Genomic DNA, 16,382 nt, shown 5'->3' on the forward strand with positions numbered 1-16,382 from the left:
CCAGTGCCCATATGGGATATAGGCACCACAGGTGGAAGCCACGGTGCCAGCCCCTGAGATCCCATTTTATCCAAAGACACTTTAATCATAACTTAAATTGCCAAGGGGGCCATCTTGGGTGGGTCCTTGGATTCGCCCCTAGAGGAAGGTCTTGTGGCCCTCCTCATTGGCTCACGCCTAATTATCTGTGTGGCAGTAGCAGTCCACAACAACCCTGCCCTCACCTCTGTGAATGGTCCCCTCACTAAATCCTTTGCCATTAAGCATTTTTTTTTTTTTTTTTGACAGGCAGGGTGGACAGTGAGAGAGAGAGAGAGACAGAGAGAAAGGTCTTCTTTTGCCGTTGGTTCACCCTCCAATGGCTGCTGCGGCCGGCGTGCTGCAGCCGGCGCACCGTGCTGATCTGAGGGCAGGAGCCAGGTGCTTCTCCTGGTCTCCCATGGGGTGCAGGGCCCAAGCACTTGGGCCATCCTCCACTGCACTCCCGGGCCACAGCAGAGAGCTGGCCTGGAAGAGGGGCAACCGGGACAGAATCCGGCGCCCCAACCGGGACTAGAACCCGGTGTGCCGGCGCCGCAAGGCGGATGATTAGCCTAGCGAGCCGCGGCGCCGGCCCATTAAGCATTTTTGAGCACGCGTTTTGTTTCCTGCTAAGATCCTCAATGACACACCCAGAAAGTGCCAAGCTAGCAGAGAGGTTTCCATTCCGCTTCAGTTTCAGTGCCCTCTACCTGGCAGAGATCTGGAGAATCAGCAGGAAAGAGCGAAACAATGAAAGAACAACAAGGCTTAGGAACCAATGTGTTTACTCAGTTTATATTTACTGAGGGCGCCCCGTGTGCCGAGCTGGGACACACCAGTCAGCAAGGCCGACACACGTGCCTGCTCTTGTGGAGTTTTTATTCTAACGAACGAACCAGACAGTCAGCAAACAAGGACAATCCATGGTATGCTAGATGGCGCTAAACGCTATGAAGAAACATACAGGGGCAGGAGGGTAGGGAGGACTGGGAAGCAAAGCGATCGGGGAGGTGGCACTTGAGCAGAGGCTGCTGAGATGCAGGTGAGGGCGCGAGGCGCGCTGAGGCCTGGGGAGGCGTTGTAGCAGGGGAAACAACAAGCACAAAGGTCTGGAGGCAAGATGGTGGCTGCGGAATGTTTTCAAGACCAGAGGGCAGAGTGGCAGGAGACACGGCCGCATCCCTTCCGGGCCGGGTGGTGCAGGACTGTGCAAACCATTGCCCGGTTTCTACTTGGTGAGATGGGGGAGCCACGGGAGGATTCTGAAGAGGTGTGGTGAGATCTGACCTATTTTAGAAGGCTCCCTCTAGCTGTTGAATGAAGAGTAGATCAAAGTGGTACTTTTTTTTTTTTTTTTTTTTTTTTTTTTTTTTTTTTTTTTAAGAAGGGAGATCAGGCTGGAAGCTATGCCCAAGTCCAGGGAGGACATAATGGTGCTTGGAGTGGTAAGAAGTCTCACTCTAGGAACTGGTGCTGTGGCATAGCGGGTAAAATTGCTGCCTGCAGTGCCGACTTCTCATTGGGGCACCAGTTTGCGACCCAGCTGCTCCACTTCCAATCCAGCTCTCTGCTATGGCCTGGGAAAGCAGTAGAAGATGGCCCAAGCGCTTGGGCCCCTGCACCCATGTGGGAGACCCAGAAGAAGCTCCTGGCTCCTGGCTCCTGGCTTTAGATCGGTGCAGCTCCGGCCATTGCAACCATTTTGGGGAGTGAACCAACAGATGGAAGACTTCTCTCTCTCTGCCTGTCTCTCTGTAACTCTGCCTTTGAAATAAATTAATTAAAAAAAAAAAGAAGTCAGACTCTGGAGACAAAGTGGAGCCAACAGGCTTTTCTAAGGGGGTCAGCATAAGATACAACAGACAGAAGAGGCAAGGGTTTTGGCTTAAACAACTTGATGGGTGGAATTTACCCACACGTGGATAATGGCAGAGGGGAGAGTTTGTGGACACATCAGGAGACTGGTTTTGAGTTGTTGAGTTGTGAAGTTGAAGCTGCATGTTGGACATGTAAATGTTGGGGTAGTTAGCACGGGTCTGGAGTTTAGGGGAGATTCTAGCTGAAGATATAAATCTGGGACTGTATGGATGGTACTCATATTTAAAGCCATAAAACAAGATCACCAAGAGATTGAGCGTGGGTAGAAGAGGCCCAAGTACCACACTAAGGTGAACAGACTGGGGAGGTGAAGAGGACTCGGGGAAAGAGGGGGTCAGTGAGGGTGTCACTCACATGGCAAAGAGGAAAGGGACACAGGCTCGAGGTGGAGTTTGAGTCCCCCCCACCCCCACCTCCAAAGCCATCGGCTTAGACAATCCACAGGGAGTGGGGATGGAGTGGATTGGGAGGGTAGGGGTCTGGAGGCAGGTTTGGAACACTTTCTGGCCACACACACGTCACTGCTATGTGCTCACGACTTCACCCTCTTCCCAGCTAAGCCACTTTCCCCGGGGCTCTTGGTTCAGCGTTCAGTGTGAGCCCCGGGGGGAAAGTCTTGTCCCAGCTCAGGGCAGCTCAGCTCAAGACAGCCCAGAGTGACCCCAGGCTCCTCCAGGGAGCCTGCCCAGTCTTCTGGCTCTCTGGTCTGCCAAATCCTGGGCCCAGAGGTAGGAGATCTAGAACGGAGGGCGCCTTACCCACTGGGGCTAGACCGGGAGCCGCTGGGCCTGGGAAGCCTCCCATTTGTTGGGGCAGTGGGAGAATGCGGGGGAATGACTAGGGAGAGGACGCACCCTGGATGCTTTGCGTGTGTTGAACTGGCGACTGCGCATCCCGGGCTGGGTCTGCGGGACTGTGCAGGAGGCGCGCGTGTGCTCCTGACGCGCGCTCGCCCCAGGCCTGGAGGGGGCGCCCCGAGCCAAGCGAGGCTCTGGCGGAGGCGGAGTGGGAGAGCGGACGCCTGCCTCAGAAGCTGCCTTTGGCGCTGGCGTCCGAAGTCCCTGGCCCTCGCCCAGCCTTTGGCGCTCTCCCGGCTCCCTGCTCCCGCCGGACCGCAGGCCCTGCGGGTGGTGCCCGCGCCTCCGGGGATCGGGCCAACGTGGGCTCCCGATGACCTGGCGCAGCCGTTACCCCGGGCTTGGGACACCGGCCTCCCGCCAGATCCCCGCCATTCAGACCCCTGAGCCCCGTGGGCAGTCAGCGGGTGTGGCCGAGACCGGCAGACTGTCCGAGAACACGAGGCATTTAGCGCTCCCATCCCCTCCCCGGCCATTGCGTTTACTTTGGGTGCGGAGCCAGGAAGGGCTCAGAGCCTGAGGCAGTGCATAGCCCCTTGGCTCACAGCATAAATAACTCGCCCCCAGCCGATTCCCGAAGCCAGATTACGGGGTCAACCCTGGGAAAACGGTTCCATTTCCCGCGGGGGTTATTGAGAGCCCGGCCTTGTGCGGGGCGCGATGCCCAGGGGATGAAGGACTTTAACATGTCACGGGCGGAAAGGGCGTTCGTCCTGTGGTAACTGGCACATTTGAGGACAAATAATAAAAACGAGGACAACTGGTTTCAGAAAGATGAAGTTAATGGGAACAGAAAAATTCAACTCCCAGCCTGCGGTTTGCCTTAGACAACAGAGGCCCGCGGTGCGGCTGCTGCCCCCTGGCAGCGGAGCTGGGCAGTGCGGCCCTCACCGCCCCGGCTCCTGGATTGCAGGCAGGGTGTTTTGAGAAAAGTGGTGCACTCAATATTTGTTGCAGCTCAATTCACAATAGCTAAGACATGGAATCAACCTAAATGTCCATCAACGGATGACTGGATAAAGAAACTATGGGATATGTACTCTATGGAACACTATACAGCAGTAAAAAACAATGAAGGAAGCTGGAAAACATCATGCTGAGTGAAATAAGCCAGTCCAAAAGGGACAAATATCATATGTTCTCCTTGATTGATGGCAACTAAGCGAGCATCTAAAATGATACCCATTGAAGTGAAATGGACACTATGAGAGACAATGACATGATCAGCCCTTGTCTAGACTGTTGAGGAACAACTTACTATTTTATTCCTTTTAGTATTTTTGTTGTTGTTGTTATTGCTCTGTTTGTTCTACATAAGACCACTGGTTGAACTCTGTAATCAATGCACAATCATTCTTAGGCGTTTAAAATTAACAGATAAGTGATCTCTATTAAACATAGGAGTGGGAATAAGAGAGGGAGGAGATATATAGGTCGGCACATGCTCACTCGGACTTACCTCCAATGGTGGAATTAGAAATGTGCCAGGGGATTTCAACTCAGTCTTACCAAGGAGGCAGGTACCAATGCCAGCGCACTTGGTAAAGTGATAAGTATAAATACACAACCGATCAAAAAGATAGGGTAAGTGTCAAAGAGGTTTCACAAATAAGACCAGTGTAGCAAATAATGAAGGATAGAATTAAAAGGGAGAGAATGATCCTGCGGGGGAAATAGGACACACAGGAGACTCATAGAACGGCAGCACTCCTGCCTCAGAATCAACCCTTGGGACATTCGGATCTGGCTAAAAGGTCCATGGGAGCCTCACAGGCATGGAAAGCCATGACACGGTGGCAAAAAACAATCTAAATGAAAGATCCTGGTGAACAAGACCCCAGCAGAAGGAACAGGCCATCAAGGAGGGAGGCGCCTTTCTCTGAAGGGAGGAAGGAAACTCCACTGTGATACGGCCTTGACTAAACAAGTTCAGAGTCAGTGAACTCAAGGGGCTTCCATAGCCTAGACAGCTCATAGCAAGAGTCTCGGGTGATTGCTGACGTCATAAATAAGAGTGCCAATTGTTAAATCAACAATGGGAGTCACTGGGTACATGCTCCCCACGTAGGATCTCTTCCATAGCCTAGACAGCTCATAGCAAGAGTCTCGGGTGATTGCTGACGTCATAAATAAGAGTGCCAATTGTTAAATCAACAATGGGGGTCACTGGGTACATGCTCCCCACGTAGGATCTCTGTCCTTAAGGTGTTCTACTATGAAACTTAAAAACAACATTACTGGTTGAACAATACCCTATACCTTGTGCGGTTGTGTGAGTGCAGCCTGTTTAAATCCTTGCTTAGTGTATACTAAGTTGATCTTCAGTATATGAAGGTAATTGAAAATGAAACTCGATGAAGGGCGGGCTGGGAGAGGGAGTGGGAGAGGGGAGGGCCACGGGAGGGAGGGAGGTTGGGGGGGGAAGCCACAACAATACAAAAGTTGCACTTTGTAAATTCACATTTATTAAATAAAAAAATAACTATATAACAAACAAAAAAAGAAAAAGAAAAAAAGAACTTAATACTTTACCCTTTTAGTATTTTTTCTTTTTTTTTTTTGACAGGCAGAGTGGACAGTGAGCGAGAGAGACAGAGAGAAAGGTCTTCCTTTGCCGTTGGTTCACCCTCCAATGGCCGCCGCGGCCGGCGCGCTGCAGCCGGCGCACTGCAGCCGGCGCACCGCGCTGATCCGATGGCAGGAGCCAGGAGCCAGGTGCTTTTCCTGGTCTCCCATGGGGTGCAGGGCCCAAGCACCTGGGCCATCCTCCACTGCACTCCCTGGCCACAGCAGAGAGCTGGCCTGGAAAAGGGGCAACTGGGACAGAATCCGGTGCCCCAACCGGGACTAGAACCCGGTGTGCCGGCGCCGCTAGGCGGAGGATTAGCCTAGTGAGCCGCGGCGCCGGCCCCTTTTAGTATTTTTTATGTTCTACTTAAAACTATTGGTTGAACTCTGTAATTAATACACAATTACTTTTAGATGTTTAATTAATGCTATAACTAGTACTCAAATAGTATTTTACACTTTGTGTTTCTGTGTGGGTGCAAACTGTTAAAATCTTTACTTAATATATGCTAAATTGATCTTCTGTATATAAAGATAATTGAAAATTAATCTTGATGTGAATGGAAGGGGAGAGGGAGTGGGAGAGGGGAGTGTTGTGGGTGGGAGGGAAGTTATGGGGGGGGAAACTATTAAGCTATTGTAATCCATAAGCTTTACTTTGGAAATTTATGTTCATTAAATAAAATAAAAAAAGAGAGAAAGTGGTGCAGGCTGCTGGGGGTTCACAGGTGTGTTTTGGTTACACTAGTTTTTTTTTTTAAACAATAAAAATTATTTTCCATTTAATTTGAAATACAGACACAAAGGGACGGAGACAGAGATAGAGATCGTGCATCTGTTTCCTCCCCAAATGCCGGCCACAGCCAGGGCTGGGCCAGGCTAACGCCAGGAGCCCTGAACTCAATCTGGGTATCCACTTGGGTGGCAGGGACTCGAGTACTTGAGCCTTTATCTTCTGCCTTCCAGGGTCTGCATTAGCAGAGAGCTAGAGCCAAGAGCAGAGCCGAGACTTGAGCTTAGCTATGTAGGCCATGAGGTGTGGGGGTTTTAATCACGCTGCCCGTTGTCCACCCTGCAGTGACACTCTATATGTTGTGCTGAAACCCATTATTATCCCAACTCATGGTTCTAAAGCAACAGTCCTAAAGAATGTGAAAGCAGAGTTTCTCTTTCTGGGGTGTTTTAATTTGCTTCTAACCGAGAAAGGGATGTGCTGACGACAATGAGGTTTTCAGCTTCTTAACAAAACCGACACTCTGTGTAGGAGAATTGCGGAGCTTGTACCACTTGAAGAATTACAAGTGTGGCTGCTAGAAACAGAGGTGTGGCAATTTCAGCATCCACCAAAGTGGCAACTCACGGGTCAAGACGAGTGGTACAGGATGGGAGTGTTGGCAATTTCAACAAACACCGTATCACTTTGTCCCCAAACACAAGGAGAAATGACACCTGGATGTGGGAAAGAAGAAGGCCTTCACAAAGGAGGCCAGCTGAAGCTGAAGAAGTGTTTTGCAGGTAAATGATGAAAACTAGGAAGCCAATGAAATTTGAGCTTTTACAGAAAACAAATTACAGACTCCATCCCTGTCACTTCTCTGGGCCACACAGCATCGTGGGAGACGCCGAGCGTGCCGAGCGTGTCAGTGTGTCTGGCTTGTAGCTCCGTGCTGCCCCATGGAAAACTTTTTAAAAAATAAAAATATCTAAAGGAGCCGGCTGTCACTGGCCATCACGTCCCCCTAAGGACTGGGTTGATAACTCAAGAATGTAACAGGGGCTGGTCACAGTGACGCCCACCTGTCACCGTGGGAGGAGTGGTGGTGTTGAGAAACCTGGTTGTTTCCTTTGCAGTTGGTTTCAAGTTCATGTGACTCAGGTTGTTAGGACCTTTCTATTAGCTACAGTTCCAGGAGGTCTGACTGGCCCTGTCCATCCTTTCCTACACTGTCAGACTCTAATTTTTTAAAAGATTTATTTAAAAGAGTTACACAAAGAGAAAAGGAGAGGTCTTCCATCCACTGGTTCACTCCCCAGTTGGCCACAATGGCCGGAGCTGCGCCGATCTGAAGCCATGAGCCAGGAGCTTCTTCCAGGTCTCTCATGTGGGTGGAGGGGCCCAAGGACTTGGGACATCTTCCACTGCTTTCCCAGGCCATAGCAGAGAGCTGGATTGGAAGTGGAGCAGCCGAGACTCAAATTGACGCCTATATGGGATGCTGGCACTACAGGAGACAGCTTTATCCGCTACGCCACAGCACTGGCCCCATCTGTCAGAGACAATAAAACAAGGGAGGAGTGAACCTGGGCAAGCAGGAGGCACCAAATTCGGAGGCAACACTGACAGTAAGAAGTAGCTGCCCTGCAATTTCATTAGTCTGTGCGTGTCTGTTACCATTTTATGGAACAATGGTGGTGAAATTTAAAGACACCATGTCAGTCATTTCCTCAATGGCACTGGGGATGATTTGTTGTTTGAAGATACTGGTAAGGGGCTGGCACTGTGGCATAGTGGGTAAAGCTGCTGCCTGCAGTGCCAACATTCCTTATGGGCGCCAGTTCAAGTCCCGGCTGCTCCACTTCTGATCCAGCTCTCTGTTATGGCCTGGGAAAGCTGTAAGAAGATGGCCCACATCCTTGGGCCCCTGCATCCATGTGGAAGACCTGGAAGAAGCTCCTGGCTCCTGGCTTTGGATTGGCACAGCTCCAGCCGTTGCAGTCATCTGGGGAGTGAATCAGTGGATGGAAGACCTCTCTCTCTGCCTCTCCTTTCTCTGTGTAACTCTGACTTTCAAGTAAATAAATAAATCTTAAAAAAAAAAGATAATGGTAACTCAGTTCTACAGCAATGAAGTGATTTGCTTCTCCAATCTTAAAGGAAAACCCATGATTCCAGGAACTGGAGTGAGTGTGTTTGGGGCATGATGAGTTTGTAAAATTTGTAAATAACTGTTTTTTTTTTTGCATTTCTGCTTTTTAAAAAATTTCTAGTAGAAGCCATTAATTGTTTCCTGTTGAACAGCAGTATACTAAGAATATTCAGAAAAAATATGTATCTTTATGTGGGAACATGATGTTGGAAACGCTTCACATTTACAATTTTGTTTTTGGCTTTGCATCTGTTTTATCTGAAATATTTACCTGCCTTGGGAGCAGTCTTTGGGAAAGTTATCTCTATCCCTTCTCCTGTTTGGGTCCGTGTGGGTTTATGCCTTCCATAGACATTACTCTTCTGCACTTTCAGCTGGACTCAGGGAGCAGTGAGAAGAGCCTGTGTTAATTTGCAGCCTTTATTCTGGACTTCCCCATGTCATTGAGTTTAATGGTGTTGATTTTTTTCCCTTATGACTTCTCTTTTATGGTTTTTAAAAAAATTCTCCCCTGCCCCTTTTTTTTTTAAGATTTATTTATTTATTTGAAAGGCAGAGATACAGAGAGAGAGAGGAGAGAGAGAAAGAGATCTTCCATTCTCTGGTTCATTCCCCAAATGACTGCAATGACCAGGGCTAGGCCAGGCCGGAGCCAGGAGCTTCTTCTGGGTCTCCCATGTGGGTTCAGGGGCCCAGGCACTTGGGCTGTCCTCCATTGCTTTCTCAGGCACATTAGCAGGGGGCTGGATGGGAAGTGGAGCAGCCAGGACTCCATCTGATGCCGACGACGCGGGATGCTGGCACAGCAGGTGGTGGCTTAACCTTCTGTGCCACAGTGCTGGCCCCTCTTTTATGGTTTTATGCCTTACCTAAGAAATTGTTTTCTACCATAAGATTATGAATACATTCACCTATTTTTCTGCTATATCATACATTTTAAACATTCAGTCTTTAACCAGCCTTCTATGTTGAAATATTTGAGGGGCTGTGATAATGTCGAAATAGAAGTGTTTTTAAAAACAGAAGAACAATTAGAACCTTAAAGACTTTTAACAAAGGTTTATATATTTATTTATTTGAAAGATGGGGTGAAAATGAGAGAGAGAGAGAGAGAGAGGAAAGAGCTTCCATCTGCTTGTTCACTTCCCCAATGCCAGCAACAGCCAGGGCTGGGCCAGGCTGAAGCCAGAGCCAGGAACTCCATCTGGGTCTCCCACATGGGTGACAGGGACCCAAGCACTTGGTCCTTCCTCTTCTGCTTTCCTAGATGCATTAGCAGGAAGCTGGATTAGAAGTGAAGTAGCTGGGACTCGAAGCAGCACTCTTTTTTCTGTTTTTTTTTTTTTTTTTAAAGATTTATTTATTTATTTATTTATTTGAAAGGCAGAATTACAGAGAGGCAAAGCGAGAAAGAGAGAGAGAGAAAGAGAGAGATCTTTTGTCATCAGTTTTCTCTCCAAATGGCCACAAGGGCTGGAGCTGGGCCAATCTGAAGCCAGAATCCAGGAGCTTCTTCCAGGTCTCCCACATGGGTGCAGGGGCCCAAGGACTTGGGCCATCTTCTGCTGCTTTCCCGAACACATTAGCAGGGAGCTGGATGGGAAGTGGAGCAGCTGGGACTTGAACCGGCAGCCATGTGGGATGCCGGCACTGCAGGTGGTGGCTTTACCCATTACGACACAGCACCGGCCCCAAAAATGTCACTCTTATATGGGATGCCTGCATCGCAAGTGGTGGCTTAAACTGATGTGCCACAATGCTGGCCATCCCTTAAAGAATTTTTTAAAAAATTTATTTACTTATTTGAGAGATGGGGAGGGAGGGAGGAGGGGATAAAGTGAGAGAGAGGAAGAGAGAGAAAGAGCTCATCTATAGCCAGAGCTAGACCAAGCTGTGCCTGGAACTCAATCCAGGTCTTTCACATGGGTGGCAGGAACCCAATTACTTGAGCCATCACCACTGCCTCCCAGGGTTTGCATTAGCAGGAAGCTGGAGTCAGGAACAGAGCCTGGTATGAAACGCAGGTATTGAGCCTAGGTACTCTGATGGGGGACTTGAGTGTCTTAAACCACTAGGCTAAATGCCTGCCGCTGGAATCTTTAAGAAAAAGAACAAGCAGAATGACAAAGGGAAAGCAAGGATGGTACACTACTGCTCTCTGCAATGAACATTCGCAGAGTCGTAGCCATAAGTGATCATCTTAGTGGTGAGCGTGTGTCTGCAGGATGGAGTGGCAGAAGAGGTTCGGTAAGAAAGATGCATCTTCACTTTGTGCAGCAGGAGGTGAGTTGGTAATGTTTAAAAGAGATACAGAAAGAAACAGACTTAAAACAAGTATTTAGGTGTTTGACACTACCTCCTAGAAGAAATAGTTTCAGAATTAAAAGTTGTTGGAAATGGTATTGTTCAGAATAAGCCTTTTTGTACTTTTTGAAACTTTAAAAAGCTACGAATATGTATTATTTGTTTTTTCTTTTTGAATTATGTATCTTGTAGAAAGAAGAAAGAACGGGAGAACATTGCTGAGGGTGAAAGCTACGGTGAGAGTGGCCATTTGCTCTCTGATGCAAATAACACGCTGCAGGTCTACTCGGGGCAGGGCTTGAGGCAAATACCGGGCACGCAGCTGCCGCAGGAAAGCCTCGTGAAGCAGGAGCTTTTGTCTGTTCTGCTTGTTTTTCCTTTCACTTTAGCGCAAGCAGAAGTTTTTGGTTGGGTTTATTTTGCTTTGAGGTTATAGTTCTTTATTTTTAAAAATGAAAACACTTTTAATTGACATGTCCATATTTATGTGATGATTCCATACATAAACACAGTGTGTCACAGTCAAATCCGGGTAATTAGCATTTCCAGCTCCTCCAACCTCTATTGTTTCTTTATGTTCGGGAAACTTCCAGCAACTCTCTTCTAATTGTTTTGAAATGTGTAATAAGTTGTTGTAAATTGTGCTCACTCTAATGTGCTACAGAGCACAGAACCTGTGCCTGTTACCCACCCTCTCTACCCTGCTCCCTTGCCCCTTCCCAGCCTCCACTTCTGTGAGACCTGTTCTTCCAGCTTCCACGTGGGAGCGAGGACATATGAGATTTGTTTTCCTGTGCCTGGCTTATTTCACTTGACATGCTGTCCTCCAGTTCCATCCACATTGGCAGGGCTGAGGGACAGGCATCCTGATGTCAAAGGCCCTTCTGCCTTTTGTAAAAGTCTAAACATGGGAAGGGATTGTGTCCAGGAGGGGCTGGGGAGAGGGAGAGACTATGGAGGAGGAGAGAATTCTTTAAGACTGTGGGGGGATTGCTGTGTAGGTCCAGCCAGCATGGACATTGGGCTCCGACCCCTGGCCGTGAGGGAACAGGTGACAGGATGCAGGGATGTCTTGGGAGACTGGGTCCAAGCCCAGAGGGCCTCATGTCTGAATTCCCATGTCTCAAATGTGGCACAGAGATGAGAGTTTGAAAGTTGAGGCCCTGCAGAGACAGATCTGACCGTAGGGGTCAGAGCCTGATGGCGTGCAGGGCAGGCAGGACACTCCCCCTCACCCCCCAGCCTTCTATGACCTCTGCATGGCTCTTGGCAGATGCAAGGGCTTGGAATAGGAATCAAGTTCATTTAAAGAACATTGCAAAATGCTGTTTCTTGCACATCTGAATGTATAGGCTAAGATCACACCTATTGCACATGGGTAGGTAGGGAGGAGTCCCTGTCTTTCCCCAGCCTCTGGAGGAGCGAACAAGCACATACTTTAATGATTTTATGGTAAGCAGTAAATGCTGTGGCACTCAGGCTCCTATGGAAGGAAGAGGTGGTGGGGTGGCGAGGTCTGGCGAGTCCCCGCCTTCCTTGCCCACCTTCCCCACCCCCTGCAGGGTCTGTCTTCTTTCCCACATTGCCTGACCTCATCCGCTGGCCTCCTCTCTCCCTGCTTGGCAGGTGGGGGGGGGGTGTATGGAAGCCCGGCTGGGGTCTTCTTGGAGAGCAGAATCCTGGGACTCTAAAAATGCACCCCGCGAAACTTATTTCTTGGCTTCAAGAGGTTAAAGGGTCCCTGGGACCCTGGGTCCCTGCCAGGGGAGGAAGAAGAAAACAGAAAGGAAAGGGAGAAGGCTGTTCCAACTGGTGGACAGCTGAGGGAGTCCAGGGGCCCAGACAGGGAGCAGAAGGGCACCATGGCCTCATCAAACAAAGAGGGGAGGCCGGGGGACCAAGCCTCGTGGAACAGGGCAGAAGGGGGTCCTCTTAGCTCGTAGGGAGGGGATCCCTGGGGCTGGAAATGTGTCCAGGGTGGGTCTCAGTGGGACGTGTGTTTGCCTGTGTCCCAGGTGGGCCCAGACCATAGCCTCACCCTGGGGACCTTTCCTGAGGTCCTTGGAGGTTCTCCTGCAGTCCGTTGATAGATCTGGGCAAAGATCTGGAGCTCACCCCTGGAGTAGGGGAGTGCTATGCAGACCCAGGGCAGGGATCTCGGCAGGATCTCTCTAGGTCTGCTGTCCCCCTGCAGGACTGGATCCTGCAGGGCCACCAGTCTCCCTTCCACTTCCCAGGTGTGTGGGCCCTGAGAGGGAAGGGAACCCTTGGCATAAGTTGAAGTGTAGAATTTGCCAGCCTATGCCCTTGGCTGGGTGTGATCCCACCCTGTAGTGACCGTAACTTTCCCACAGACGCAAACACACAGGAACAGGTACTTGGGTGGGAGGCCAGAACAGCTTTTTATTCAGTTAGGTATAAATCATATTTACAAGGAAGAAGGGGGCACAGCGGGGAGCAGGCTCAGGGCCAGGTGACCTCTCCCTGGGGCAGTCCTGCTGCCTCCTCTCGCACTCCCTAGGAGACTCTCTCTCTCCTGTCTCTCCGGGCCTGGCCTGGCCTGGCCTGGGCTGGGCTGGGAAGGCAGATGGGACGGTTGAAGCAGGAGAAGGGGTGGCAAAGCCTGCACAGGGTGGCTGCTCTGGGGCCCCTGAGTTCAGTCTCTTTCCAAGTCCACTTCTTGCCCCTTGCTTTGGGATTCCAAGCCCCAGGGAGGCTGGTGGGGCCTCCTGTGCTGCAGGCTGGTCACGGGGCTATGGCCCTTTTGGGGTCTGCGGCTGCTCCGTCCTAGGAAGGCAGAAGACGGCGGTGAAAAACGAATGGAGGCTCCCCTTCGCTGTCCTCCCACCGTCCCCTCGGCTTCCTCACCTCTTGCAGCCTTTTCCCTTCTTGCCGGACTTGGAGGCACCCCCGTCCTTCCTACAGGCTTGGACTTGTTTCTTTGGGGCTGGCGGCCTGTCCAGACGCTTCATCAGCTGCTGCACCCAGGGCTCCTTGGGGTCTGCGCAGAGCTCCGGCTGAGAGCGCTTCCGGGGTGAGAACCTGGGAGTCGGGGGCGAGGAGACCTTCCTGGTCTTGCCCACCAAGCCCTCCCCGCTCAGCTGCCAGCCCGCACCCTCCCCTCCTTCTCCACCCTGAGCCCACTCACAGGATGGCTGAGATGGGGCAGCCTAAACTTGGCTCCTGCTTCCGGTAGCTGCGGACAACCTTGTGGGGAATCTTCCTTAGGCTGTATTTGAGGCAACAGTCCTGAGCCCCTCCGTCACTGCCTGCAGGTAGGGGTCACAGGGAGCCAGGGGCTGCTGGGAAGCTCTCATCCAGGCCTGTCCAGCCCCTTGCCCCCACCAAAGACTCCCCTGCCCCCTCTCCCCACCCCCCACCCCGGGTACCTTGGGTCTGGGGGATGCAGAGTGCCAGGACCAGGAAAAGGAGACTCAGAGCCAGCGGCTGAGCCATGGCTGTGGCAGCGGCTGAGCAGGAGGCCAGAGCTGTGGCTGGGGTGCACAGCTGCTAGCTGGGGGGTTGTGTGTGGGCTGGGACTGGCCTGCTGTCTATTTATGCAGTCGGACACTTTCACTTCCCTCATCCCCTCCTTCTTTTCCTTCCTGGAAGATGCTGGGTCCCGTGCTGGCACCCGGCCGCACTAGAGTGCCAAACACAGAGCTCCTCTGCCCCCGGCAGCCCGATGTCACCAGCTGTGCCTGTCAGCCCCTGCGTGGTGCAGGTCTGGCCGCCTCTGCCCTGGTGGCCTGTGACTGAATCCTTACAATGCTCCAGGCTCCACACGTTCCCCTTCCTTCCAGAGTTGGATTATAAGAGGTTTTTTTTTTTTTTTTCTTGGATGGTAGATGTTTATTAGACATATGATTTGCAAGGGTTTGCAGCTCTGTCGAGTTTCTGATCTTAGAGAGAAGCGTTCAGTGTGTCCCCAGCGAATGTGGTGTCAGCGGCAGGGTTTTCATATTTGGCCTTTTTCACATGGGGGAAGTTCCCTTCTATTCCTGGTTTATTGGGTGAAAGGACACTGGATCTTTATCAAGTTCTTTTTCTGCATTGATTGGGATGGTTGAAAGGTATTTCCCTTCATTCTATTGATGCATATTATATTGACTATTTTTGCGTGTGTTCAAATCCCATTTGGTCAAGATGTGTACTTGTTTTAATATGATGCTGCATTCAGGTTTCTGATATTTTATTGAAGATTTTTATATCTCTATTCATAAGGGATATTGGTGAATGGTTTTCTTTTTCCTGTGGTGCCTTTGTTTGGCTTTGAGATCAGGTAATTCTTAGAGTGAGTCAGGGGGTGTTAGCGCCTCTTCAGATTTTTGGGAGTTTGAGAAGGATTTATGTTCATTCCTCTTGAAATGTGTGGCAGAACTCACCAGTGAAGCCATCTGGCTCTGAGATTTTCTTTGTTGAGATATTATTACTGATTCGGCCCCCTTACTTATTAGAGATTTATTCAGATTTTCTGTATCTTCTTCAGTCAGTTTTGATATTTGACTTTTTTTTTTTTTTTTGACAGGCAGAGTGGACAGTGAGAGAGAGAGACAGAGAGAAAGGTCTTCCTTTGCCGTTGGTTTGCCCTCCACTGGCCGCCGCTGCAGCCGGCGCACCGCGCTGATCCGATGGCAGGAGCCAGGATCCAGGTGCTTTTCCTGGTCTCCCATGGGGTGCAGGGCCCAAGCACCTGGGCCATCCTCCACTGCACTCCCTGGCCATAGCAGAGAGCTGGCCTGGAAGAGGGGCAACCGGGACAGAATCCGGCGCCCCGACCGGGACTAGAACCCGGTGTGCCGGCGCCGCAAGGTGGAGGATTAGCCTATTGAGCCACGGCGCCGGCTGATATTTGACTTTTTTGAAACTTGTCCATTTTGTCTAGGTTATTTAACTTGTGGGTGTACAGTTGTTTATAGTATTCTCTCACAGACCTTTTTACTGATGTCAAATTGGTAGTGATATCCCCATTTTCATTTTTGATTTAAATAATTTGAGGCTCCTCTCTTCTTTTCATAATCTACCTAAAAGTTTATCAGTGTTTTCAAAGAGCCACGTCCTGATTTTGTTGATTTTTCTCTACCATTTCCCTATTTCCTATACCTCTGTTTTAGTCTGTATTTCCTTCTTTCTACTCTCTTTGCCTTTAGTTTGCTCTAGTTTTTCTAGTTCTTTAAATTGTATAGTCAGGTCATTGAGTTGAGGTCCCTTCACTTGTAGACATTCACAATTATAAATTTTTCTCTTAGCACTGCTTTCACTGTCTTGTAAATTTTGTTGTAATTATGTTTTTATTTTCATTTGTCTCAAGCTATTTTCTTTCTTTTAAAAATATATTTAAACAATTATTTATTTATTTTTATTTGAAAGACACAGAGAGAAAGAGAGAGAGAGAGAGAGGTCTTCCATCTTCTGGTTCACATCTCAAGTGCCAGCAACAGCAAGGACTGGGCTAGGCTGAAGCCAAGATCCCAAAACTCCATATAGGTCTCCCATGTGAGTGGTAGGGACCCAAGTACTTGAGCCATCATCTGCTGCGTTCCAGGGTGCACATTAGCAGGGAGCTGGATCAGAAGCAGAGAAGCCATGACTTGAACCAGGCCGTCTGATGCCGGATGTGGGCTTAATCATTGAGCCAAATGCCTTCCCCCTGGAGGTATTTGCTAATTTCTCCGGTGAGAAATTTCTTCTTGAGCATATCACTTAGTTTCCATGTATTTGTGGATTTTTGAGTTTTCCTTCTGTTACTGATTTCTGGTTCAACTGCATTATAACTTGGTTTGTGTCTTGACCTGTTGTCTTTCCTGGAGAGTGTTCCGTGCACACCTGAGAAGAGTGTGCATCCTACTGTTGTTGGGCAGTCTTCTGTGTCAGTCTGCTAGGTCTA

At 49.8% G+C, this 16,382-nt stretch overlaps 1 protein-coding gene across 1 annotated transcript; it reads right to left on the reverse strand.

Annotated features, from left to right (window-relative positions):
- Positions 1–12,873: 12,873 nt before the first annotated feature.
- On the reverse strand, positions 12,874–14,279 carry CCL21 (C-C motif chemokine ligand 21). Its single transcript, XM_002708013.5, has 4 exons — positions 13,885–14,279; positions 13,644–13,764; positions 13,364–13,537; positions 12,874–13,282 (listed from the first exon to the last, which is right to left on the reverse strand). Exons 1-4 carry the CDS (start codon positions 13,949–13,951, stop codon positions 13,249–13,251), a joined length of 396 nt encoding a protein of 131 aa, XP_002708059.1. The 5' UTR covers positions 13,952–14,279; the 3' UTR covers positions 12,874–13,248.
- Positions 14,280–16,382: the final 2,103 nt, after the last annotated feature.

Source organism: Oryctolagus cuniculus, chromosome 1, assembly GCF_964237555.1.
Source record: "Oryctolagus cuniculus chromosome 1, mOryCun1.1, whole genome shotgun sequence".
NCBI lineage: Eukaryota > Metazoa > Chordata > Mammalia > Lagomorpha > Leporidae > Oryctolagus > Oryctolagus cuniculus.